At 44.4% G+C, this 27,360-nt stretch overlaps 1 protein-coding gene across 1 annotated transcript in view; it reads right to left on the bottom strand.

The window, feature by feature from the left end:
• Positions 1–264: 264 nt before the first annotated feature.
• Ca10 (carbonic anhydrase 10) overlaps positions 265–27,360 on the bottom strand; it is a 513,556-nt gene continuing 486,460 nt past the window's right edge. The window contains exons 5-9 of the mRNA XM_059269621.1: positions 23,749–23,844; positions 19,584–19,656; positions 4,309–4,463; positions 2,145–2,319; positions 265–439 (exon numbers count right to left, since the gene is read on the bottom strand). Of these exons, the coding sequence (XP_059125604.1) occupies positions 417–439; positions 2,145–2,319; positions 4,309–4,463; positions 19,584–19,656; positions 23,749–23,844 (522 nt within the window). The 3' untranslated portion in view covers positions 265–416. The remainder of the gene's footprint in view (positions 440–2,144; positions 2,320–4,308; positions 4,464–19,583; positions 19,657–23,748; positions 23,845–27,360) is intronic.

Below are 27,360 nucleotides of genomic sequence, written 5' to 3'. Positions count from 1 at the left end.
TCTCTTTCGGAAGAATTTTTGTATGTACAAAGGCTGAGAAGTCTCATTGGATAGTTATTAGTTCAAGAAAACAGTATCAAAATTGTAATCAGGTTAACTGGTTGTTTTCTTCTAAGACCTTTGATGAAGGAACCTCTGTTTCTGAGACTTGACTTCCCATCCTGGAGGTGGTATGGATGTGTGTGTACTTGTGTTTACGTGTGTGTGTGTGTGTGTGTGTGTGTGTGTGTGTGTGTGTGTGTAGAGATGCACTCTTCTGATACATTTTTGCAAACAGTTTTTATGAAGAAGGGGCCAATCCAAAGAGTGAAAGGCTTAGGGGAGGAAGGAGAAGGAAGAAAGAGGGGGCATTCTGAGTTACGTCAATTCACAGTTGTAGAATTTCACTGAGGTGGGATTCTTCTTGGCTTAGTTCCCTACTTGAGGAGCCATTCGTTTACTGGAGAGAGAGAAAGAAACAACACCGAACACACACATACACATGACACAAAACAAGGCACAGCTGAATTAATGTGCGTACAGTGCAAGCGACCTACTCAAAAGGGGAAGGGGCTGTCTTCTAAACGCCTGCTTGTTGATTAGCGTCATGACTAGTCCCTGCCCCGTGGCTTTCTAGACTTGTGTTTTTCCAGAACGCCAGCCAAGATCTTCAGGTGGCTACTGTGAAGCCAAGTGAATGAAAAGAATAAATGTCCTTGTGTCATCAAGCTAGTCACACTTCAAATGTTCAATAGCTGAGACAGGTGTAGACTGTTTTTGTCATTTAGAAAGTTCTAGTGGGGGTCACTGGTTTAGACCAGAGATAGGAAAACTTTAGTTAACAGCCTCAATTGAACACCTTCCCCCGCCCCCAATTTACTTGCATATTGGCTATAGCTGATTTCATGCCACATCATTTGCATGTTACCTGTGGCTGGCTTCATACTACTTCACTGGAGTGGGGCAGAGACTATCTGACCTACACTGCCTAATATGTTTGATTGCTGCGTCTTTATACTAAAAGTGCCAAACCCTGGTTTAGATCACCACCTCTCTGTGGTTAGGGTCATATCTATCTTCATCACCACTGAACCACCACCACTACCGAAGTGCCTGATATATGGTAGGTGCCCAATAAATCAGTGAGGAATACAGACAAGGGTCAATGATAGAATCAGGTATTTGTTCAGTAGTTGTGGCTGAAAGGGAGCAAGGACTCTATACTTTAGTCATCCTCCTGAGTGTCTAAGAGAGGAAAAAGGATGGAAGGAATTCAGAGGAAAGAGGACCAATGCTGTTGAGGTTAAGGGCAGCAGTGGTAGCTGTTTTCCAAAGCTTTCTGGAAATGACCACAGCCCTTGTATTTGGGGACCATGTCATTGTTATAAAGGGCTCCCCATTCAGGCACAAGCTATGGTGACTGTCAAGATCACTAGGAAGAGAGCAGAAACAGTGGGAAAAGCCCAGGTTGGCTTCACATGGCTTGTTAAAGGTAGATCCTTGAATGTCTTGACTCTTAGTGCAGGACATCGCTGGAACTCTGTCCTGTTTGACCTCCCTTTCCACACTGGGAGCTTGCCATGATGGCTGAAGGATGCCCAGTCAGTATGTAGAAAAAAAGACAGAAGCCTGAGTGTGGACCAGCCAGGCACAGGAGACAGATGTCATCTTAAGTGCCTCCTTTAGTAGGAATAATAATTGCTTATAGGAACATGGCACTGGACAAAGACATGACTACTCACTCATTTGACCCTAGCTCAATGTGGCATTTAGAACATTCCATCCCTTTTAAGGGGACACATAGCTAAAACCTCCAATGCTTCTTACTGCTCTGTCCTAAAATGGCCTTGAGGAAATCAGGTTTTCTGAGCTCTCTGCTAAAATGTCAATAGAAAGGACTGTTTTTGCCCAAACCAGAGGAGATGCAAAGGTTTGATACATGTGATGGTAAACATCTGTACACATTACATTACATCACATAAATAAAGCCTCTAAGCTTCATCTCCTTCATCTATGTATGACACACAGAATTTGCTAATAGAGAAGCACCTTGCAAATGGGTGTGGCAGTGACTTTACCATCCAGAGTTCCTACAATGGGAGATAGGCCTAAGCTAGAAGACGGCCCTCTGGCCTGGGTGCTACTCCAGGGGCCACTGTACTCACCTCTGTACTGCAGCTTCTGGGCCCTGTTGTTAGGACAGTCCTTCCCCTGTAAGCTGAAGTTGATGTTGGTGCGGATACAGCGGTTGTTGAGTGGCTGGACAGGCCTGAAGTTGTCACTCATGCTCAGAAAGATCTGCGATGGCTGATTCTGGCTGAGGAGGCGTAGGGAATGCATCTGAGGAGAGAAACAGCTGTGAGATCCAGCCACTCTGTGAATGTGCTGGGGAAGAAAGGTCAAGTGAGGTGTTGCCTGGTCAGGTAACATCAGATTATCTGGGAAAGGTCACGGGTCCTCAGAGCCCCTTCCCCCAGCGGAGCTGAGGTGAAGGTCCACAGATGCCTTCAGACATGGAGGGCACTTGCATCTAACTTGCTAGCTCATGGACTTCAAACAAGTCATTGCTTCTCATCCTCAAAGGTACCCAGGAAGCGGTTTCTGCTGTCTCAGATACCTTGACCCTACATGGTTACTACCCAGGCCATAGTGGTTGGTTCACTGAACTAAGCTGGACCAGTGCAATTTCTTTCTTGTGAATGCCTGGGCTGTTTGACCATAAGATTGTGGAGCAAAAAAGAATAAAGCAAATAACTGGAAGAAAGAGGAGACGGAGAAGAGAGGGGAAGGAGAAGGATGAGCAGGGGCAGGAGGAGGAGGGGAAGAAGAGGAGTGGGAGAAGAGGGGGAGAAGAAGGAGGAGAGGATGAAGAAGGGGAGGAGACAAAGAGAGAGAAAGAGGGAAGGAGGAGGAGAGTGGAGAGCCCCCCCCCCTTCCCCAATCAGTTTTTGGCCTTGAACTCTCTGGGATACTCTAGTATCTTTTGAATATGTCCCTCTTCTGAGTTTGAGTGATCGGAAGGAATTGTTACTGTTTGCCATCCAACAAGTCCCGACAGGATCAGGGACTGGAAACTTCATGTTGTCAGGTTGTAAACATAGATCTTGCCAAGAAGATGGGGTTCTGCCTCACTTGCCCATCTTCCCTCTGAGGCTTTCTAGATATCAGAGCTGGAACAGATGCATGCAATCTACCCTCATCATGGGGAAGAGGAGGAGGGTGGCAAGCCTGGAGTGCATAACAAGCCACTGAGCAAAGCTGGTACAGGCTGGTTCCCGTGCCGTGCTGAGGAATAGACTGTCTGGAGTGATATTTAAAAACTCCCACATTCAAAGCACGTTTGTGAAATGCTGTGTACCATGTTACCTCTGCTTGGAGACTGACACACACATTATTTTTTAAAAGATCTGAGAAGTCCCTTCATCATGAAATCGACATAGGTTCTTTTTACTGTCTCTAGTGCTAGAGAATGAACCGAGGGTCTCTCTCATCCATGTAGTGCAAGCACTCTACCGCCGAGGTTTGCTTTAGCTTATATAGGTTAAAAAAATTAGCTTAAAAATTGTTAAGTTTTTGAGAGAGGTACCCACTCTGTAACCTGGGCTGGCCTAGAACTTGTGGTCATCCTCCTGTCTCAGCTTCTCAAGGGCCGGGGTTGCAGGAGTGAGCCATTGCCTTTGTATCCATTTGCACCTCTATCTGTTTGCTGAACACTCTATCTTAGAGCGTGATTTTGGCACTGACTCTGCAGTCTTATTTCCCTCAGGCAGGTGGAGTGTCTTCACAGTTCAGATTAGTGCACTTCAGAGGCTGACTCTGTCCACACAGGTGTTGCGGGTTTAATTGTGTATGCCCAAACTCGTGAATTGAAGGTACTGGAAATCTGTAGTACTTGGGATGTGACCTTACCCGGAAGTAGGGCTACTTCTGATGCAATCAGCAAAGTTAATATGAAGTAACTGGGGTTAGCGCTTTAGGCGGATTGGGACAGAGATGCAACCACACAGAGGATACCAGGTAACAGCGAGCAGAGACTGGGGGTGGCACATCTCGAGCCAGGGAACACCAAGATTTCTGGCAAACCACAGAAGTCAGGGACCAGGCATGGAGCAGATTCTCACATTCTCAGAAGGAACCAACCCTTCTGAGGCCTTCATCTGGGTCTCTGGTCCCTGGAACTGAGGCAAACAGGTTTCTGTTGGTCATGCCACCCAGTTTGTGCTTTACAGCTGCACAAATCCCAGTTAAATCAGCACCGCAGCCTCAGAACCTACTCATCCAGTCCTCACACTTTCTTCCCATTAGCTAAAGAACCCAAGTGAAGCTCACCTGCATCCTGGTTATGTATACAGGCTTGTTCATTATTACCCAACTCGCCGTCTCATAGCAGGGCGGGATAGTCATCGACCCATCGTAAGTGATGAAGCTAGAGGTCTCTGGATACAGTTCCTCTATATTAAGTCCCTGTAGTAAATATGCATCATCTAGAAAGGAAGGTAATTAAAAACATAACTTAGCATCTTGATGAAGTATTGCTGATACATCGTTATTCTATATAGTATTAAACTATCTACTGTGCTTTCGGAAGACTGTATCCGTCAGTATCTTCAGTAACAAACAGTCCCGTTGTTATTCTCCTCACCTAGCTGATGTCTTATTCATTTTTTTAAACCACAGAATTTTATTTATTGTTTACAAACAGTCCAGGTGGCTGAAGTCTCCCCTCCAGGTCATTGTTGTTCACACTCTGACTCAGACTCGTAGAACAGGCACTGATGGTTGTTGCATTGTGGTTTGGAGGTCACACTGACAGAATGGAAAGCAAGCCTTGTGAAAGATGGCGATTCTAAAATTGTTTCATCCCAGATGCAGTAAGTGTCACTCACTTCTGCTCACATTTTGGTGGTCAAAGAAGTCATGTGACTAAGACTGATATCAGGGATTTAAGGAAGATGGGACTTTGAATACTGGTGAGTTGAAATAACATAGCCTACCACAGGACTGTCTGCAGAGCCATGGGTGCCCCAACATCTGGCTGCACAGTATTATGGTTTGAACCTGAAATGTCCCCTACAGGCTCGCATTTTAGAAGGCAACTCCGAACACCATTATATTAGCAGCACATCCAAGCTCATGTTTGAATGCTTGGTCTGCAGCTTATCATGCTATTTTGAAGGCTGGTTTGTTTGGGGCCTAGCTCACTGAAATAGGTCCTTAAGGGTGGGCCTTTGATGTCAAACCAGCCCCTAGTTCTAGCTTGCTCTGTCCGTGTCCTGTCTGCTACAAGCTCCACCCCAAGCTCCTGCCATCACGGATGGATTGCTCTCTCTGCCACGCCTTCTCCAGGATGATAGACTAAACTTCTGAAGTCATGAGCCAAAATATGCAACCAATACACAATGACAATTATGTCAAGGCTTCAGGGTCTGTTGAAATGTTGTCCAGTTGCCATTCTTATTTATGAACACTGCTTGATTAAAAGGACATTAAGGAAGTACTTTTAGGAAGAAATTAACCAGACCAATCCTACCATGAAATTCAAAGCTCAAGTTCAACAGCTGACCTCTGTTTTGTAACCCCCCCAATCCGCCCTGTAGGCCCATACAGATGGTCTGATCTTTTATACGTACCACATCTTTTGTTAGTAAATAGTTTTTAATTTTTAAAAATAACATGCATACGTAGGAAGACTATGGGGATAAAAGAGAAAAAAAGATATAATTCTAATCTTTCCAAATAATTACTATTAGCATGTTGGTGTTTTTTTTTTCCAATTTTTTTATTCAATGCATTGGTTGAATTTTTTTTAGAACACGATAATGTATTAGGGTCTGCAATTTTTGATATATTCTACCCTTTCTTTCTCTTTCAATAACTTCTCTTTCTTTGTTGAAGACTATTGCTTTATTCTCTCAGCTTCCATGATGTGGCAGTTCATCTTCTTATTTTTCTGGCTTCTCCTTCTCAGGTTCTGCAGCTTCTCTTGTTCCCTTACCTTTTATTTGCTTCTGTCTCTCAATGTTGTGTTTTCCGACCATCTGTCCAAGCCTCTTGTCTTTCTCAGTCCCTGATCCCATCTTACTGCGGCTTTCATGCCCCGGGAATTGTAGATCTGTCTCCAGAGGTGGTAAATGTCCCAATGTGCTGAGAGCACCCACCATATGGCCAGTCTAGGAGCCTGGAGAGGACTCCGTAGGGCACCAAAGCCTGGTTGGCAGAGGGATGAGACTGGCTCACTCCTGGAGTCCCTCTGGATGCGTCCAACTCCCAGTGGGAAAGGACTAATGCTACAGTGGCTGATGTCATCCTTCAAGTGCCGTATTGTGTAAGGAAAGATGGTCACGTATAGCTGGAACTTCATACTCAGAAAGATGGGTCAGACATATAGGAAAGCATCCACAGTGATGTGAAGAATAAGGATTGGAGAGACAAAGTCCACAGTCATAGAGGAAGAAGGTGCTTGCAGAGTAGGTTTTCCTGACCTGCAAGCCAAAGCCATTCAGTAATTCACCAGATAGTCACTAAGCACCTATTGCGCTGGGCCCAGGGTTAGGCCCTTAGGATACAGTAATGGACAGGGGAGATGCAGTGCCTGCCTCGTTCCCGTTGAAGACCCAGACGGCACATGGCAATACACATATGTAGATGACTATGCCAGGGTGATGGTTGCACTGTCTACTGCTACAGGCATTCATGCTGTCAATCAACTTTTACAGGTGAAGACACTCCTCTATTTTTTCCTTTAGGAGTTGTTCAAACTTTCTCTGATAAGAAAGAACCAGCTTTGCCAAGGGTTTTTAGTTTTAGTGCTCCTTGACTGTTACATGTTGAAGACCAACCAAGTTAGTAGTTTGAAATAATGTAAACAAATCTACAGTTTACCTGCTCCATCTAAAACCTTCCCACTCCACTGTGGTACAAGGAACCATCCAGGGCTCCATCAATGCTCGAAGAGAGATTAGCCAACCTGGGCTTGGAGAAAAATTTCACTGACCCTAAGATGAAGGATTTCTTCCTCCCCTTCTTCCTCTTTCTCACTTTTTTTTCCATTCTTCTTTCTCCCTCCCTTCTTAAAAATATTTTATTTTCACTGATGTGTCTGTGTATACATAGATGTGTGGCTTATATAGTCTAGAAGAGGGTGTCAGGTCTCCTGGAGCTAGAATTATAGGCAGTCGTGAGCCACATGATGTGATTTCTGGAAATGAACTTAGGCCCTCTACAAGAGCAGCAAGTACTCTTAATTGATTTCCAGTCAAGTGTTGGTTGGTATACATACGTGCATATACCACCGTGCTTGGCAACTTTAAAAAACTTTACATTTAAATAGAAACTAACACTTTCCATGGGAACACTAAGGCCCCAGGACAAACCAAAGAGGAAAGGAGCAACTGGAATCTGCCTGGGCCGAGTCTGTACTGTGACCTGAGATATCAGATGTTCCTATCACAAAGCCAAAATGTCCACAGTCCACAGCACACACTCATATACTGATCCTCCTGAGTTTCATCAGTTACTAACATAATAAACTTATGCTGGGTATCTATCTCATCTTGGGTGCAACTATTCTAGGCCCTGAACATGTGCCAGCACCAAGCTCAGAGCAGATGAGCCGGGCATAATTAGGTGAATGCAGGTAGGAGTCACAGACAGTGATGTGCAGGGGCTGTCAGCTTTATCTGGAGTTGAGGGGTGGGTGGGAGGGGGACTCAGAAAAGGATGAAAGAAGGAGCTGTCCTGAACTACATCTTGAATGACAGGAAGTAATCGGTGTGTGACTGGCATGGGGTGAGGCATGCTGGAGATAGAGCTAAGAGAGTTTAGAGGGCTATGGACTTAGGGACAGCTTGAGTGTGGGCAGGATGCAGGTGGAGGGATATTGTGGGAAGTGAGGCTAGCAGGGTCAACACAAACCACATGCAGGAGGCCCTTGTCTGCACTGTTGAGAGTTGGGTTTCAGCCTGGAGGCAGTTTGGAGTCAGGGATGGCCTGATCAGATTTGTACTTAATGAGGCTTGCTCTGATGGCAGTTTGGCCTGAAGATTAACATATCGAATGAGAGAAGGAAGCATTTGGCACATTTTTACTAAAGGTCAGAGTGATTTGTTTAATCAAGCTTGTACGAGGAGCATATTGGGTACCCTAGCATGCTGCTATTATTGTATTTTATTTTCATGTGGGGTGTGGGGGGGGGAGAGAAGGATGGATGCAGTAGAGATGAGGGATATTCCAGGCAGAACTGGGGCCAAGATAAAGAACATTTATATTTCCCAGAAAGTAGACCAGCCCCTGTGCCACAGCCATATTTGAGGAAAGGGTTGGGGGAGGGTATAGGCTGGAAGCAAGAGACAAAAAAGTGATGTTTACATGTTTATCCCCCTCATGGGGTACCAGCATGTCTCCGAAACACCATAGTGTTGATACTCCAACCTCTGGGGTCCTGGTGGGAAAGTCTTCTTTGGTCATCCCTCTGTCAGACACAATGACCATACTCAGTGGCCACCCTCCTGGGATCATCAGCTGCTACTGCATTCTTTCTGTCAATCTTTTTAGTATGTATGCTTACTATTTTAACTTTCCTCTACAGAACTTGAAAACATATAGCCTGAAGAATCTGGTGCTTGGGGCCTGAGTTTGAATGATCATACAGAATGCCTCTGTATGACTTTGGACCCATAAGCGAGAAGAGCCTCCATTCCCATGTCCACAACATACAGAAAGCTGGAGTACTTGGCTCACAGGCTATTAGATGAATAAATAGAACTGTGCTCTACAAGTACTATCTAGAATAAGATTCAATCCAAGTAAATACTCAGCCATGCTAGTGTAGCATGAATCTTAAAAGGTCTTATTAATGAAAATAAACCTGGAGCAAGGTATTGGGGTGAATACTGGAAGATCAGAGAAGCAGAACAAGTCACAGTCACCTCACCTTGCCAATTCCTCAGCTGATTCTATTTCCTCAGACTGGAAGCCTCTGAGTTCTCATCCAGAATGAATCTCAGCTGAACTGTTGCTCAAAAGCCTAAAAGATTAACCAGCTCTAGTTCCTGGTTTTCATGTCTTATATACCTTTCTGTTTTCTGCCATCACTTCCTGGGATTAAAGGCGTGAGTCACCATGCCTGGCTGTTTCCAGTGTGGTTTTGAACTCACAGAGATCCGGATGGATCTCTGCCTTAGGAATGCTAAGATTAAAGGTGTGTGTGCCACCATTTTCTGACTTGTGTATCTAGTGGCTGTTCTGTTCTCTGACCCCAGATAAGTTTATTAGGGTGCACAATATTTTGGGGAACATAATATCACCACATGCTACATAGTATTAGTGTCCCCTTTGAGACCTACAGAGTCCTTGCTCAGCTTCTCTGGTAAACTACTTGTCATACTAAGAACTCTGACTTTCCCAGTTGAATTAGCTTGCCAGGAATTATTTAGCTATCTGACTCTTCCCACTAAACTGTGAGTCTCAGAGGGAAGGGTTTTCTTCTTTTATTGTGGATACCATTTTTGAGGTCCACCATATCAAAGAATGTTCAGTAAACACAAGACTAATTGATCAAGTATAATGGTTTCTGCTCAGCAGCTCCCTGGTGATGGTGCTGAGCAGAAACTAAGCAAGGAGTTAGTCCACACTGGACAGCTGATGATGGGGAAGAATCGCTTCAGCTTGTACCATTAACTTTAATGCACTGCACCTACCATCCCTTCTACATGATACACGAGATATCAGGATGAGGCTGTTGGCCTTGTTTCTGCTCCATATGGTGACGCCATGTTTCCACATCAAACATGCATGTACTCTCTTAATTACATTGCTGAAATTGGCATGGACTTACATTAATATTGCACTCGTGACTGGTGCCTCTCTACCTCAAAAGCTGAAATTAGAGCAGTTCCCCTTCTTTTAGGCACTGGAATTTGAGAACTAGAGGCTGTGTTTCTGCATATACTTCTCTCCACGGGAGGTTGCTTGGTGAATTTGACAGGTGTGGTGGTTTGAGTGAGAATGGGCCCCCCAGGCTCATGTATTTGAACACTTGGCCCCCAGTCTGTGAAACCGTTAAAGAAGGATTAGGAGGTGAAGCCTTGTTGGAGGAGGTGTGTCACTGAGGATTCAAAAGCCCACTCCATTTCCAGTTAGCTTTCTCTGCCCTATAGTCGTGTCTCAAGATGTGAGCTCTTAGCTGCTGCTTCAGCGCTAGGCCTGCCTGCCCGCTGCCAAGCTCCCCGCCATGAGGGTCATGGACTCTGACCCTCTGGAACTGTGAGCCCCAAATAAACTCTTTCTTCTTTAAGTTGCCTTGGACATGGTGTTTTATCACAGCAAAAGAAAAGTAACTACGACAAATAGGATAGAGGTAGTACAACCCTATAGGTCAGTCAGAAAGTTTCAGCTCCAGCCTTCAGAGATGTTTTTCCATAATTTCTCTTATGGTTTATAAGCAGGCAAAGCCTCAGACTTCAAGTCAGGGGTCATAATTCAAGCATAAGTTCTAATTATATGTTTGCCAGTAGCTTACTGTTTCTTCATGGGTAACCTACAAAACCTCTTCTTACTTGAAGCAATGGACATTTGTGGATAGTTTCTAAGGCTATCTTCATGTAAAAACGTTCCATAGATCCCAAAAACATCTCTCAACATCAACAAGCTTATACAGCCTAATTTATTTTCAGTAGGTCAAGGTTTTGGCATGAAAGCATTGCATTGTTAACGTGTCAGCTATCGGTTTACAAGGACAGGAAGATCACCCTTGGATAATCAATATGTATAGAATTCTACTGTTCTGAATGACTGTGGAAGTTTGATTTTGTGGTGTACTATGTTGAATCTAAGATTTATTTCATACTGAGTTCTCATAGGTACAAATAAGAAGTCCCCAGTTGAGTATTTTTTGTTCAAGAAAACACATTACGATGAAATGTCTCAGATGGGGACTCTGTCTTTAGTCTGAGCTTCCACTGGGTGCCTTCGTCAAGTGCCTGATACTTCCAAAGATCAATACTGGCTTCGATCAATATGGAACGACTAGGCAACTTTAGTATATTGAATAACATTATGCCCCCTTGTAATCTGAGGCAAATTCAACTGAAACAAAAAAAGGCAATAGAATAAAGTAATACAATTTTGTTTTTTGTTTTACACAAACAACAAATGAGGAAAAGACCTCTGAGAACTGTATTCTTGGAGGCAAGCTGCACCTCACCTGTTCCTCACTGCCATGAGTAACTACTGAGACAACAACATGAGAAGCAGTGTGCAGAATTTCCCATTATGTGAAAACACTCCCAAGTCTGTTCCTCTGAAATGAGAGTACATGTTCAATTAAGCATAGAGAAAGGCACCTGGAGCAATACGCTTAAGCTCTTTGGTGATCCTTCAACACACTTAATACTGTGTCCCCTCAGGAGAGCTGTGCAGAGAACTCTCTCTGAGAGCTGTGAAGAAGGCAGTTACAGGCTGGTCTGTGCTTGTGTACACATCCATATTTTACTGGGGAATTTGGGGGGAGGTGTGACTAACTTGAAATTACAAATAGGCTAATTAAAACACCTTTTAAGAGCTTGTTCTGTGTGCTGAATGCCCTGTTTATAAGTTCTCCTCCAAATGCTCCAGTTGGTGTGTCTTTATTGCCTTGGAGGACGTATGTTAACACAGAAAGCTGATGTCTTCCTATTTGGACTTGGTGCTCCTCTGCATTCTTTTTTACATCGAAGCTCTCTTTTGTCCTTTCTGTCCGTGACTTGAGTGTTGTATCAGTTAATTACCCTCATTGTGACTCCATACCTGGGAGGAACAACTCAAGGCAGAAAAGGACTTCTTCTGGCTCACAGTTTGAGGGGCTACGGCTCATCATGGGAGGAAAGGCATTGTTGTGGGAGTGGCTCACAGTTGTGACAGCAGGCATGTGATGTAGCTGAGTTCATTGCCTCAACCGTCAGGAAACAGGTCAGCGTTGAACAAGGGCTGGGCAGTAACCCCTAGTGGCCTAATTCTTCCAGTGAGGCTCCATTCCTAAAGATTCCACCACCTTCTAAAACAACACTGCAAGGTGGGACAAAGCACACAAACATTCAGGCCTGTGGGGACGGTTGACATACATCTAAGTCATAGCAAATGTGGGCTGCAACTGAGGGAAGAGAAAGCCGCCAGAATAACACACTGCCCAAGGATTTGAGAAGAGTGTTCGTCTGATCACCACTTCTTGTTATCCATTCTAGAAGGCTCTTTGCAATCCATTAATCATTAGTTTCGCCTATTGAAAAGACTGTAAAAAAGTGCTGGTTCAATGAAATCAAGTGGTATTAAAATGATACAAATGTTACCTTTTATGTAATTGAGGTGCCGTGTCGGCTAATTAATTAACAAGGAAAACAGAGGCTTATAAACATCATCCCAGTACAGTGCATTAAAAATTAAAATACTTCAGGCTAAATTACCAATATCTCCTCAAGAAAAATCCTTTCTGAAAATCCATTTTTCAATGTCATGCCTTCAGTCTTGACCCTCACTCTGTTGAAGTGGAATGTGACTTTAATAAAATGGATTTTCTTTAGAAGACTTTTTAAATTCAGCCTGAAATTAATTCAGGCTGGTCTTTTCTATTGTCGGTCCTGGTGAGTGAGAATATTTTACAAGTTTTACTCCGATGTATGAAATTTAAGCTCCTGGGGCTGGGGCAATGGCTCAACCGTTAAGAGCACTTGCTGCTCATCCAGAGGACCTGGTGGCTTTGTAACTCCACTTCCAAAGGATCTGACACCCTGTTCTGACCTCTGGGGCACTGTACTCACATGGTGCTCAGATATAAATGAAGGCAAAATGCCCCCCCACACAAAATAATAATTAAAAAAATGAAATTCAAGTACCCATGGATAGCAGTGACATCTCACGAAGCCCTTGTGTGCACTACTTAGATCCAACCATAGTTAAGTGTGCTTCTCTGAAAGCGAGCATATTCCACCACTGCCTGCAGGCCTGGTGTTACACTCACCTTCAGAGTAAACTGTTGTTGGCACAGTGACTTGCCTCCCAACATTCAGGAGCTGGATTCAACAGGCATATGCCTCAAAACTTAGGGACACAGAAATACTGTACACTGAGTTAATACCAATCACTGTCCAGGCAATCGACCTATTGTCTTATTTAATCCTCACCCAGCCCTTTCAACATCAGTTTACTGATGAGGCCATTGTCCCTTAGGGTTGTTAAACACATCTGAAGTCAAACAGCAAAGGCTATGATGGAGCCCAGTGTGAGGGCTAATCTTGGTTGTCAACTTAATGGGATGTAAAATCATCACGGAAACAAACATTTGGGTATGCCAATGGGGGGTGTGTGTTCTAGAATGGGTTTATTGAGGTGGAAAGAGCCACCCTCAATGTAGGTAGCTTTGCCCTATGGGCGGGGGTCCTGGAAAAATAGATGAAAGAGAACTTAGCACAAGCACTCATCTCTCTGATTCTTGACTAGGGATGGTGTGACATGCTGGTTCAAGCTCCTGCTGTCGTGATTTCTCCCCCACCGTGAGTCATACCCTGAGAGCCAAAGAAAGTCTTCCAGGCTTAGGTGGCTTTTGTCAGGTATTTTTATCACCACAATGAGAAAAGTTACAACACACCAGGTCTGCTCCTTTTGATCTCTTCACAGGAGAGCGTGGTCACCCATGATAATGATGGTCTTTACCAACAAGGATTCCAAAATTCTCCCATACTTTGGCAAGAGTACCTTTACTTCTTTTTATAGTATATGTGTGTATGTATGTATGTATGTATGCATGTATGTATGTATATATATATATATTTATACATATATACACTGTAAAATACAAATGTGTAGGTATTATATATACATATGTATATACATATATGTAAAATATATACTGCATCTTGAGAGAATGATTTCCCCCAGTTTCCTCCTTTCTCAATTATTCTCTCTGTCCCCAAGCCTGTATAGAGACAGTGAGTGGACTATCTCTATAATTGCCATCTTGTGCCAAGTGGCTTCTGTGCTGCTCCTTCCTCCCTGCACCTCCTCAGCTGGCTGGTGAGATGGCCACATAGGAGCCTTTTCCATAATACGGCCTCAAAGATATACATACATACATACATATATATATTTAGAAGTGGTTTTCAATTCCAAGTCATGAAGATTTGAGCTGCCCTTTCAGAAGTGAGGACTTGTCCCGCCTCTCTCCTGTATTTATTCTTACTCCTATGACTTCACCCAAGTTTAAATGCCATCTGGATGCTGATGTCTTCCACATTTGCAACTATGGTTTTCGCTCCTGAAATCCAGACTCATATATCCAACTGCCTACACCACCCCTCCTCTGAATGCTTAATAGAAACCCCAAGCACGACATGTTCAAGATCTGTGATCCCTTCCCCACCCACAGACACGCTTCATCGGAGTCTTCCCCATATCAGGGGATGGAAATATCTTCCTTCCAGTAGCTTGCACTAAAAATTTCATGGGAATCCTTGGTTCTGTCTTCTCTTACACATTAAATATCTGATTTACTAAGAAATCTCCTTCTGTCCCTTTAAAATATATCCAATCACTTATCACCACCTCTCCTCATTGACCTGGTCACCATCAATGCCACTGTCCCATTATTTGGATGGTTGTAATCACTTTCTGTTTTCACCCTTGCCACGCTGTAGCATATTTAAAAATTTTTAGACTCATTTATTTTATTTTAGATGTATGAATGTTTTGCCTGCATGTATGTATGAAAATCCACGTGCATACCTGGTGCCTGCAAAAAAGTCTAAAGAGGGCTTTGGACTCTTTGGAGCTGGAGTTATCGACAGCTGTGAGCTCTGGGAATTGAACCAGGGTCTTCTGCATGAGGACCAAGTACTCTTAGCCACAGAACCATCTCTCCAGCCTTTCTCTAGCCTATTTTTAGTCAAGTAATCACAGTACACTTTTTTTTCTCTATGTATGGTATATATATACATGTGGTGTGTATGTGTGTGTGTGTGTGTCTGTGTGTGTATGCAGGTGTGTTTGCACGTGAGCATGCATGAGGAGGCCAGAAGAGGACATTGAGTGTCTTGCTTTATTTCTCTTTGCCTTATTCCCTTGAGACAGGGTCTGCCACTAAACACGGAGCTAGTCTGGCAGCCAGCAAACTTCAGTCTTTTGTCTCTGTCCCTCACAGTGATGGGGTTATGGCTGGAAATGCAGACATGGCTGGCTGTTTTTGTAGATGCTGAGGATTCAAACTCAGGTCCTCATGCTTGCTCAGCAAGTGCTCCTATTCCATGGACCATCTACCTAGCCCAGAGTATGCCTTTTGACAGAAGATGATGTCACTCTGCTTGAAGGCTTGGACTAGCTTCCAGTCTGTGGTGTTGTCTCCGGTGACTGGGTATGCCAATCATGACAGTGTGATAGTGTCCCCTGAAGGATGCTGATTTCCACAAGAGGTCCCTATGTAAAGTAACATGCATGTGGGAGTTGGAGATAGCTTGGGCCAGGATCAGCCTGAGCTGGCCAAGTGTCACTGTGCTAGTTCTGTGGTTGGTCGATGCTGCTTCTAAGTGGAAGCAAGTATAAGAAGTAACATGATGAGCAGTGTGATTGCTCATCAACCCGAACCCAAGCTGAGGAGAAAAGCATGTTGAAAGGTTTTGTGTTATGTCAAAATCCCAGAATTATAATTAGTCTTGAGACCTTAGAGTTTGTCTTTCTTTGCCCCATAAGAAGAAAGCATGAGAGAAAGGAAATAACACTGGAACCATGCCTAGGAGGACCCATGTGTATAGAAGAATGGGTTGTGCTTCAGGAAGTTCCTTCTTTCCCCATCCTCATCTCTGTGGGAGGATTGTGACTTGAGCATTTTGGTCATGTGACAGGTGCTGGAGAGTGGAAAGTAAGCAGTAGTAAGTGGGAGCATATTTAAAGACTAAGTCTTAGTAGCGCCACATGAATTCTCGGGCTGATGGCAAAGATACTGGGTGTTCCTCTGATGATGGAAAGATGAGTGCCATGTGGATCCCTCTTCCTTAGCTGACATGAGGACCTCTGCCTGAAGGCTGAGATGTCTTGACTAACCTGTCCACATAGCAGTGAGAAGCCAACACTTACTGCCAAGTGCTTGTTCATTGTGTAGAAGTCACTGACTAGACAGCCACCTCCTAGATGTGTATCCTTGGTTTCATCTATGAACTGGGATAGCAAACATACCCATCTAGAAGGCTCCTGTGAACACTACACAGATAGAGTGCCACCTGTACAGCACTGGCCCTGGAATGTGCAGAGTACCCATTCCACATCACCTCCAAATTTCTGATGCTCGCTACACTGCAGAGTGAATACTCCATCTAAGTGATTAAGGCAAATTGGAACTCTGCAGTGGAATGGGCGGTTGAGAGATCAGGGAGGGATGTGTTTGGGTGTTCCTGAGTGGCGTGGTTGAAATCGTAGAGTATGAGAGTTTGCTGGATAGTTTTATTTGACATAAGCTAGAGTTGTCTGCAAAGAGGGAACCTCAGTTGAGAAAATGCTTCCATAAGATCTAGCTGTAAGGCGTTTTCTTAATTAGTGCTTGATGAGGGAGGACCCAGCCCACTGTGGGTGGGACCATCCCTGAGCTGTGGTCCTGGGTTCTATAAGAAAGCAGGCTAAGCAAGCCATTATGAGCAAGTCAGTAAGCAACATACCTCAATGGCCTCTGCATCAGCTCCTGCCTCCAGGTTCCTGCCCTGTTTGAGTTCATGTCCTGACTTCCTTTGATGATGAATGGTGATATGGAAGCCTAAGCCAAATAAACCCTTTCCCCCTCAAGGGGGAAAACACCATTGTTCTGCTCATGGTGTTTTGTCACAGCAGTAGTAACCCTAACTAAGATGGGTGTGTGTGTGTGTTTGTGTGTGTGTGTGTGTGTGTGTTACTTCTCCTTGTCTCATTTAAGAGTGTGGAAGCAGGATACTATAATAGGTGTCCCAAGCAGGTAGCATCATCCTCACCTTGACCTGAGTTTGTAGGCTGATGCCAGTATAACCTGCTACCTCTTACTGAGGCTCAGGGGTGGGAAGATACCTAGGTTGCATGCTTGAGGATGATTCATTTCAGGCTCCCTACCTGCCACAGGGCCAACCTTCCCCTGCTGGAGGCTGTAGGAAACTGAACTGGAGGGAAGAGAGCTGTGGTTTCCTGCTGAGCAAATCAATCCCTTTCTGCCAATGTCCTGGGCATGGTGGTGTCTGGGCCAATTCTGTGTATCAAGCCATCATTATCCCTGGGGTGAAACTCCTTTCAGATGTGTGACAAAGGTCACCATGGGGGACACCTCCCTTAGAACATCTGCTACTAGAGGACCTATTATCTTGTCTCAGCATGTAGGCCATGGTGTCCTGCTTAACCCCACCCCTCCTCATTTTCTCTCTGTGGCCCTGGCAGGTGTTGAGCATGAGGGATGGATGGAGGAGAGAATACATCTATTTCCTCTTTCTGTGTTTCTGCTTCAGTGGTGGAAACATCATAAGCTCCCTATGACCGCACAGAGACTTGGCCCTGGAACACTTTTCCTGCCCCCCCACCCCCGCACCTGTTACTGTGACTGAAGGGGGATGTTCATATCTCCAGTAACTGAGATGCAGTGTTGATAGGGACAGATCCCCTCTCTGAACTCTCCCCAGTCCCTTCAATGTTCAGCAAATTTTGTAATGCTGCCACTCTGGAATGCTTCGGCTCCCTCCTTCCAGCTTGCTTGTCTTCTTCCTTCCTTCCTTCTCTCCCTCCCTCCCTCCTTCCATCCCTCCCTCCCTCCATTCTTCTATCTTTTCTCCCACTTCCTCTCTCTTCCCTTCCTCTGCTTTTCCTTCTGTGTCAGTAACCACTTCACTTAATATTAATCAGACTGGTGTAGGGGGAGGGGAGGGGAGCAAAAGACCCCCTAATGATCCCCTCTGCTAGTGGAAATCAGACAGATTGTATGTTGGGGCTTAATGTGCAATTTCATGGCTTTTCATGGTCTCTAAACTGCAAATTCAAGATTATTTGAAAACATTTTATTTAATTTTCATGCCTTTTTAATCAAAAAAGTTAAAAGAATAATAATCTTTTATAGGCAGTTATAAATGTGCTATTTACACACAAGGCAGAAATATCTCCCTTAGCTGAGCAATCTAAGCGTGTGCTTAGAGAGAACTCCTCAAGAATACTGATGAGGAAGGGCATGGCTGTGTGTGGAAAGGATTTAAGTCAGCCTTGTAGGTGATGTATGTTGAGGTTCATTGTGTCACCCCATCAGTCCCCAACCTCTTCAGACAGGAGTGACCTGATGGTGAGCCCCTTGTGGGGAGGACCAGCGTCTCAGCCATCTTTACATTCCTGCTGAAGATGTGGGCTGGGAGAAGCAGCCAGTGATAGAGTGATAGAGGGTCATGATTTCTGTACCATCCTTCCACTGTCTCTTCCACACCACACTGGAGGCAGAAAGCAGCAGGCCCAGCTGAGCTACGGGCTCGGGGAAGCACTCTGCAGGGAGATGAGGGAATTCAAATGTCCACATGTTTTGTTTTTTTTTTTTCTATTGTTGGAAATCATTATCTACCTGTTGTTTGATTCACAAATCTAGACCTTTAAGATTTTAAAAACCCGGGGTTGAACTTTTTCACTTTGTGAATGAAGAAGCAGTATTAAAGTGAGGGGGCTCCTTGACAGAGGTCAAGGCAGAGACTTGAATTCCAGTTTCCTGCCCATTCCTAGCGAGATGCCCCTGCTGTTCCCCATCTCGACTTTGATCTCCTGATCTGTGCTGCCTCACGTTTTCCCCTGGTCCTGCGACTTCTAGGTTTACCTTCTCTGTTCTTCCCCCCTTCACCTCGGCACACTTTCTTCTTTTCTGATTAAGAAGTTTAGGATGAGCCGGGCGGTGGTGGCGCACGCCTTTAATCCCAGCACTCGGGAGGCAGAGCCAGGCGGATCTCTGTGAGTTCGAGGCCAGCCTGGACTACCAAGTGAGTTCCAGGAAAGGCGCAAAGCTACACAGAGAAACCCTGTCTCGAAAAAAAAAAACAAAAAAAAAAAAAACAAAAAAAAAAAAAAGAAGTTTAGGATGAAGTAATCTGAAAGCCTGGGAAGCTGGCAGAACCCTACAGATTCATGAGGTGTGGAGAATGAAGGAAGGTGCCACCCAGCCCCCTTCTGGAAAGAGATCAGACTTGGATCAGGTGTGGTTCTGAAAAGGTCCATATTGGGTCCAAAGTACCTGGTGGGTGGTTTTTTTTTTTTTTTTTTTTTTTTTTCATCACATATTTGGCAAAGCCCCAACTACACAGACAGCTGACATGGTAGAGTCAGTCAGCCGGTAGAATCCCCGAGCTCATTACCAATCCACAGGATAACGATGACCACATCATCATAATCGTTATTGCCTTAGACAGGCGTGGATGACAAAGGCACTCTGGGGACTTGTGTTTGAAATGGGCTGCTTCTTAGCCAACCCTGACTCTCCGGAGTGACTTTCCACAGAATTAAAGGATCGTGAGGCAGAAAGGGGCCCATGGAGATCATCAGTTCTGGCTTCCTGCCTTCCGACAGGACTAACCTTTGTAGAATAGTTGCTGTAAAGAAAATTGAACCAAACTTACTTTTATATGTTATTCTTGTGATAGTATCTCTGTTGAGCATTCGATTAAGAAATGGGTTTGATGAATCAGAAACCTATAGGGCGAGAGAAAGTATTAATGACTAAGTTTCAGTCACTCTTCTAGGGCAAAAATCTCCACACATTATTTCATTCCTTCATATTGATGGCTTACTATGAGTCCAAATCTATGATGGTTGGAAATTCAGAGATCAGAGACACACACTCTACTCTATATGGACACCTCATCTCCAGAAGGAAGAGAGGTAGGTGAACAAATGGTCCTCGTGTGGATTAAGGACTGCTCTGACAGAGTCACTAGGGAGAGACTACCCACTGTCTGGGAATCAGGGGAGCTAGGGTCTGAGTTGGTTTGGAAGAATGGATGGCAGCTGAAGTTTTTTAATACTAGAATATGGGAAAGGAAAAACGGCAAGGAGCACAGGAAAGCATCCATGCTGAGGACCTGTTCATAAAAGGCAGATACTCACACAAATATCCAGTGTAGTTGGAGCTAAAGGCACTGGAAAGGACAGGATGGGAGGCTAGCCCATGTTAGGCTTTGAATGTCACAAGAGGATACATTTAAACTTTATTCCTCAGGAATGGGGAACCATCAAAGGGTTTTGAGCAGGGAATATGCAATGAAATGTCAGGAAAGGGGCGTTTGTCTAAGTAGAAAGAGTATCTAGAATAAGGGTACCAGAAGAGCAAGGAAAAAGTGAAGCTTGTAATTCCACAGCTCATTATCATATGAAAATATGATAATGTTATAAACCACAACATTCAATCTTCCATCCACTCACCCATCCATCTATCCTAGAAAGATTTACCAAGTACCTTAAACAGGCTAAACATTGTACTAGAGATGAGTTTCCATTTTGTACTTTTGCTCTTACATATCCAGATTCTTCCTCTGGGGGAAGAAGCTCAGCAACAGATTGGGGTCAGAGAATCACCCTTCATCATGAGACAGCCTCGTGGAGCTGTATAGTTTCCTTAACAACACCCCTTTTACTCAGTCTTTTCTCAGTACTGCTGTTCATCTTAGTCATTTCTCTCCTACCTTGCTCAGCGCAGCTCTGCAATTTACATCTCAGCTGCTAATCGGGTGTTGTGACACATCCACGTTTTAAATCTGATTTATTCCGAGGTTTGGAAAAATCACGGCAGATGATCATCGTTATTAGATAAGCAACAGGTAACTTTAGTTGGGAGAAAGCACAGGCTGTTTATTTTGTCTCCATCTGTCTTTTCACACGGATTTCTGGGTGTGTTGGAGTGAGACACACAGCTAACCAGTGCTTGGGGAACGACGATGCTCAATGGAGGCAAAAATCTACCTTCCAACAGGGGAAAAGTCCCAAGCTGAACACTGCTGCTCCCTGGAGACAGTCTGTGCAATTCAGCTTCTATTGTGACATACTTTTTAGCATTGAAAGGACAGCTCAGAGCCTCCTCCTCTTTGTACTGATATACTCCGTGACAGCAGGGGGGCCATGAAGGTGTCTGGTGGAGTAGGAATCTGCAAGGGGTCTCAATTGCTGAGTGCCTTGGGTCCCTGGTACCTGACAAGCTGGACAATGCTGCTGTTGAGATCAGTCCCCTTTGGGGCTGATTAAAAATTATTGAAATATTTCCAAAGTGCACACAGATGATTTGTGGGCACAAGTGTGTTGGCAGTGTGGGTGAGAGGATAAAATATGTACTTGATATAAGTGAGCTAAGTGGGAAGTTAATGGTGTGTGTTCGAACAGCAATTATAGCCAAATCTCAGCTCCCTGTGGTCACGGGAGGGAGGGGGAAACAAGTCTCTCTTATTGATTGAGTGACTGATTGATTGTGTGTGTGCACACACTTGTGCCTCAAAGAATGTGTAGATAGATCTCAGAGGCCAACTCATGGGAATCAGTTAGTTCTCTCTTTCCACCAAGGTCTCAGGAATTGAACTCAGGTCGTCAGCCTTGTCAACATGTACCCTTAACTGCTGAGCCATCTCCTTTTACCACCAAACCGTCAGCCATCCCTGGCTCAGGATTTGGTCAGGGTGACATTTCTTCAGATGAACCACTCATATGTGGGGACTTCACATCTTGCATTCTTGCTGTACCTACAGGGAACTGGAAGTGGGAGGCAGTAGCATCAGAAAGAGGGCTGATGACTGACTGTCAGAGGCTGCACATCCGTAGAGACTAAGGATTCAGTCCATCTCATTTCTGGGTGCTAATGTCTAGCAGAGGATGGGCCTCTGTCCCATGCTCAGTTGGAGTTTTGAGATGAGTGGATGACAAGTCAGAGCTCAGCTAGCTCACCATGGAGCCGGAAATCTGGGAGCTGATTTTGTGGAAGAAAGAGGGAATGCTATTGTTTATTTTGAGACTGAGCCAGAAAAGTTCAGGTTTTCTCAAGGAATGGTAAATTCCCCAGGGCCCAAACTGGTCTGAGAAGATTCAGGAGCTGGCCACTGTCCTTTACTGGCCTAAGGCTTTAGCGTAGGTCCTCCCAACCTTCAGGGGAGCAACCAGGACCTGCAAGCCTGACTGTTTGTCAGGACTTCAGTGTATTGCAAGTTTCTGCATGAGCTTGCGAAGCACCGGCAGTTCGCTGCGGAGGAAGTTGGCTGCCGGTCATTCCATCCGTCACTGTCAGCTGTTACATGCTTGAGCTTCCAGGGTGGCATTCACTGACTTAGAAACTTTGAGCCAAGTGAGGCAAAGTCAGGGACTGACACTGAGATGCTCTTAAAGGGACAAAAAGGATTGGGAAAGGCAGATTGGCCTATGGATATTACTCATGGAAGGCTTGGCATGGGGAAAACCATAGCAGGGGGTGATTCCCGGTCACATAACAATATGTAACACACCCCCAGGCTTAGCAATGCGTGTGGACCAGGCTGACTGCATGGATTGGTTGTCTGTATTGTAACTGGGACTGGAGGAAGAATTTGCTCCAGGCTTGCAGGTACCAGTGGGATATGGCTTGGCGTGTGTGGTTATTTCAGTGTTGTTTTCTCTCTTCTCATCCTTAGTTCCTCTCCCAGATCTGTTGAGTAGGCACATGATGGGAATCCACTAATGAGTGCTACAGCGAGGCAAGACTTGGGTGTCTTTCCTGGCTGGGCTGTTGTGAGCTCCGTGAACTTGGCCTGGCTTGGATGAAGGTGAGGAAGTCAGCAGGAGGCATGACATCTGGGAAGACAGCAGTACCTGTTGCACAGTCTGCTTTTTTGGGGGACTATTGCCTATGGGGTCCCTGGGGACCCCATTATCCCAACAGCTCTGTTAAAACTCCTTGGTGGTGAATGCTAAATTTCTACTGAAACTCTTCCTTGCATTCCAAGTTCTGGTTGGTCCAATTTTCTCTAACAATTTGGCCACAAAGCTCTCTAGTTCAGTGCAGCATTTTTAACTAACATAGTTTGCTTAAAAAAAAAAAAACTTTTTATTATCGAAAAGGAAATCTTACTTTTTTATTTAAAGAATTGCACAGCTGGATCACTTTATATCTGCTAAAATATTAAAGATAATTAAAAGACCAAATCAGAATGTGTTCAGTTGGACATTTCACACTGTTCTTGTTTATTGGATACTGGGGGAGCATGGCTGAAGGTCATGCCGTCAACATGGGGACTTTGTCTTAATTCTGCCTGCCAGGATTGTAAACCAGTATTCGAGTGAGAAAGGAAGATGGAACTCCATAGTTGTGGGGAAGCTTGGAGGTTTATCGTGCAGGGCCTCCTGGGGAGGGACATCTCACACTTCTCTTATTCTCCTGGTCGCAGCATGTGATGGATAGTCTTTCAGTCCTAGAGGCTATCAGCACTCCAGCCCCTCTCCTTCTGTTACTGTACCCTTGTTCCACACTAGTAGGTGTGGCCTGAAGCCTGTTCTTACAAATAGCACCAGTTTTCTCTGTAGGACAGAGGCTGCCCAAACCTTCAGGCCCTGAAGCTCTGAAATGGAACCTATCACTTCTTTGTCTCACTTGCATAGCCCTGAATCTTTCGTGGATTCTATGGCTATAAAAATCATAAGACCCTGAAGCTTTCTTAGGCATTGACATTAATTAACATTACTTCTTTAAATGTTTTTAATCCCAACAGAGACTGTGGGCTGATATTCCGGTTGGCATGGGGGATAGCAAGAAGAATAAAAGAATGCAAGACTTACTTTTATAAATATAGAAACTACCACCAATCCATTCGGACTCTTCGCAGCTTCTGTGACATTTGTGTATAGCTCGTGGTTATAGTGGATGAGTTGTACCTGGCATGAAGGAAAATCAAGAGTGAGAAGAGCAATCCAGCATCAAAAGGGGTGAGGTACAGTGTATGCTCTGACACAAGAGTAAACTGCAAACATACCACAGGACAATCAGAAGGACACAGTTTTTAATAGAAGAAATTTCAGAGGGAGGTATAAACAGAATCTATGTGTGTACAATGCATGGACAGGCACCATATGAACATACTACCTACACATATTTACAAACATGTTCTGGTAACAAGGGAGCTTAGTTCTTCCTTCCTCCCAGGAAATTTTCCCTTAAGTGTTTGTTAAGAGAATTTTCCTTATTAAGCACCAACAGCTGCCACAAGCAGTGAGTAAATCTTCCTGGTACTCTTGGGGTGAGCAGGGAGCTGGTTCTTCAGCTGGAAGATGCCATGCTGGTGAAACTTCTCACCTGCTGTAGTCAGGTGGACCTGTTGCTGTAATAAATCTCCTTTTATAAATATCTCAATGTATTCTGTTGGTTCTGGCCCTTGGGAAACTCATGACTAGTGAAAATTCAACGTATCTTTCTTACAGCCCAAATGGCACAGGCACTGGGTGATCAGGATCAATACAAACCATAGATACCTGGTACAGACATGTGGGAGCTGAACATGACTGTCAGAGCTAGTCATCACCATCCTCCTCCTCCTCCTCCTCCTCCTCCTCATCATCATCATCATCTTTATTGATGATCACTATTAACATTGGTTGAGCACTAGTCATCTACAATAAATGTAGGAATCAAAGTGTGGTACATATTGCAAGGGATGGTATACCGGGTGCTTGGAGAATGGGTTTGGAGATCCTTCTCCAGAGATTAACCTTGAGCTGAGATTTATAAATATGGCATTTATAAATAGGACGTTGGCACAGAGAAATGTCAGTTGTAATATCATCTCATTTGATTCTCAAAAACCCTATTTTATGATCTACTTTAGATTTATGGGGACACTAGGATTCTGGTTTACCACTTGGTCAAGGAAGTGTAGAGTGGTAAACTGTTCTCATGGTTATAGAGTTCACACTCAAACACCATGTTGCTTCTGAACCTTTGGCTTTGTATTTGTTTCCACCTTTAGGTAATTATCTCAAGGGATGGATACTATTCATCGTCTTGCTCCTAAAGTTTGCCATGGGATTGGGCCCAGTGTGGAGGTTAGCAAATGTTTGCTAAAGGAATCATTCTACTTCTCAGAGCCTGAGATAAAACAAAGACTAGCTCATTTCTATTAAACACAAAGAAACTTAGGCTCATGGAGGGTCTTGCTTATCACAATATGATAATTTATACTTCATTCATCAGAAGCATGATAGAGGAGAAGCAGGGTAGGATAGTAGAAGACCATGGAGAGCCTCAGAGGTTCAGGTGCTGCTAGGGTCTCAGGCCCATGGTTTTCAGGGCTTTGGTCTTGGACTGAGACTCAGGAGATCAGATGCAGAACTACATTCACATTCTAGAATTTTCTAGGGACCAAAGTCAAAACTTTCTCCAAGCTCCACACTGAAATTTAGCTTTTGAGTTAATTCCCAAGTATTTGTCCTTGCTGAATGAACACCTGCTGTGAGCAGGCTTTTGAGTCCACAGCAAGTTGTTCCTGTCTCTGTCATTGGTCTGGCTGGGAGCAGCTTCTGTTACGAAGCATGATTTTCCCTTTCCAGGAGTGTGTGACAAGTATGTGACCAGTACATGACAAGTGCTTCTCACTCGTGTCTTGGGAGAGTGACCATGCATCTCCCAGGCCCGACATACATGCTCTAGTTTACCTTTCTTTGTGTGACACTCTACCCCTTATTAAACCTGAGAGAGTCACCTTGTGATGACATTCAGCATGACAAGGCTATTCAACTCTGTAACAACTCAATGGCTTCCACTGCCCATAGGTAAAGGCCCACATCTGAGCCCAGCCCTTGGGCAGGCCTTAACTTCCCTAAATGGCTCAGTGGTTAACATGTGTTAGCAGCTTTCTTTTAGTCTACCTTATACACCATACTTTGGCCTTCCTTACAGCCTGTGCATATTCTGTTATTTCTGCTTAATATATCTTTCTCTTCCCTTTTCAGCTGACTTTTATTTATGAACCCCTTAGAACTCAGCTCAGGGGTCACCCATTGAGAGGGATCCCCGAGAAGTCATTATCACAATCCTGTTGACTTGGAATACACATCGCAGTTCTGTTTCCACATTTATTGTGAGAATGATTAGTTCTTCACATCTTTTACTAGACTCTAAGCTTCATTTGGGTAAGAACCATGTCCAGCATCCTAGGACTCAGCACTGTATCTGTCCATATCTTGCAATGGCAAGATAGAAATAACTGAAATAGACAGAGGAAGCAAGGCAGGCCATGATCAGATGATGAAATGTGATGTCATGAGAAGCAAGGAGAGAGGGTTGCTTGGCTGAACTGGCAAGAAGCAGTCTGAATTCCAGAGGTTCATCCCCAAAGGTAGTGAAGACCCTTAGTATCATGTACAGACTACATACATGTGCAAGCCTAGCTTTATCCCTGAGCACCTGAGTAACTCAGGTTATCTTCTTTACATAGGACTACAATGCTACCTACTCCCTAGAACCACTTGTATGGTTTCATGGGCTTGAATAACAGCATTTAGCCCAGGGTCTGGCATGCACTAGACACTCAGTAGTCAGCTGTTACCATGCTTGCTGGTACTTAATGCTTACTTTTGCAGTAGATAATAGACCTTTGGCTCCTGCAGAAATCAGGGTTAAGTGTGTGTAGTTCGCTCTTCTGCACTCTGTCTTTGAGTCTGTCTTCCTGAGAACCCCGAGGGAAGTGCTACCTACTGGGGAGAACTCAGTGTATGTTCCCTGCACTAGATGAAGTGAGAGCTTTAAAGAGGAACATGCTCCCAAGCGGATCAGACGGTAATTTAGCAGGCAACAGGCATTTAATGCAATGAGTAAGATAGTGAATCTTCCATCCTTGGGGCTTGTGGAGCTTCTGTCACAGTGACTTAACTCTGCTTTCCTAGTATTAAAGCAGTCAAAGAGAAAATAGGAAAGAATGGGTGTAGCTAGATTCTAAGAAAACTTTATTTGCAACATGCTGTGTGGGCTGGATTTGGTTTGTGGTTATAGTTTGCCCACCATGGCTTGTTTAGGTTGAAAGCTTGGCAAAGTACTTCCAAGGCATTCATTTTCTAGTAAGTGTATACAGTGGGAAGAGAATTCAGGCTGGGAGAAAGTAAGCATGAATCTATCCCTCCCCCTCATATAATGGCCATTCTTTCATTTCTATAGTCCTTTAAACTTTCCAAAGCACCATCCATCCAAATGAGTTTACTTCGGTCAGCACTTAGGTCCCAGGTGCCCACCCTGTGCTGGACCCCACGAGTTCAGAGATGAAATCTATAGGTCCCATATCCCCGAGGAGCTCACACAGCTTATGTTTGTTCCCAAAATAGACAAAGGATAAAAAAGAAGGCACAGAGAGGTCACACAGCCAGTGACAGCAATTCGGGTCCACTTCACTTTCCCATAAAACA

This window comes from Peromyscus eremicus, chromosome 8a (assembly GCF_949786415.1).
Source record: "Peromyscus eremicus chromosome 8a, PerEre_H2_v1, whole genome shotgun sequence".
In the NCBI taxonomy this organism is placed as follows: domain Eukaryota; kingdom Metazoa; phylum Chordata; class Mammalia; order Rodentia; family Cricetidae; genus Peromyscus; species Peromyscus eremicus.
Note: the sequence above shows the minus strand (reverse complement) of the source record. Positions and strands in the feature narration are given on the sequence as shown.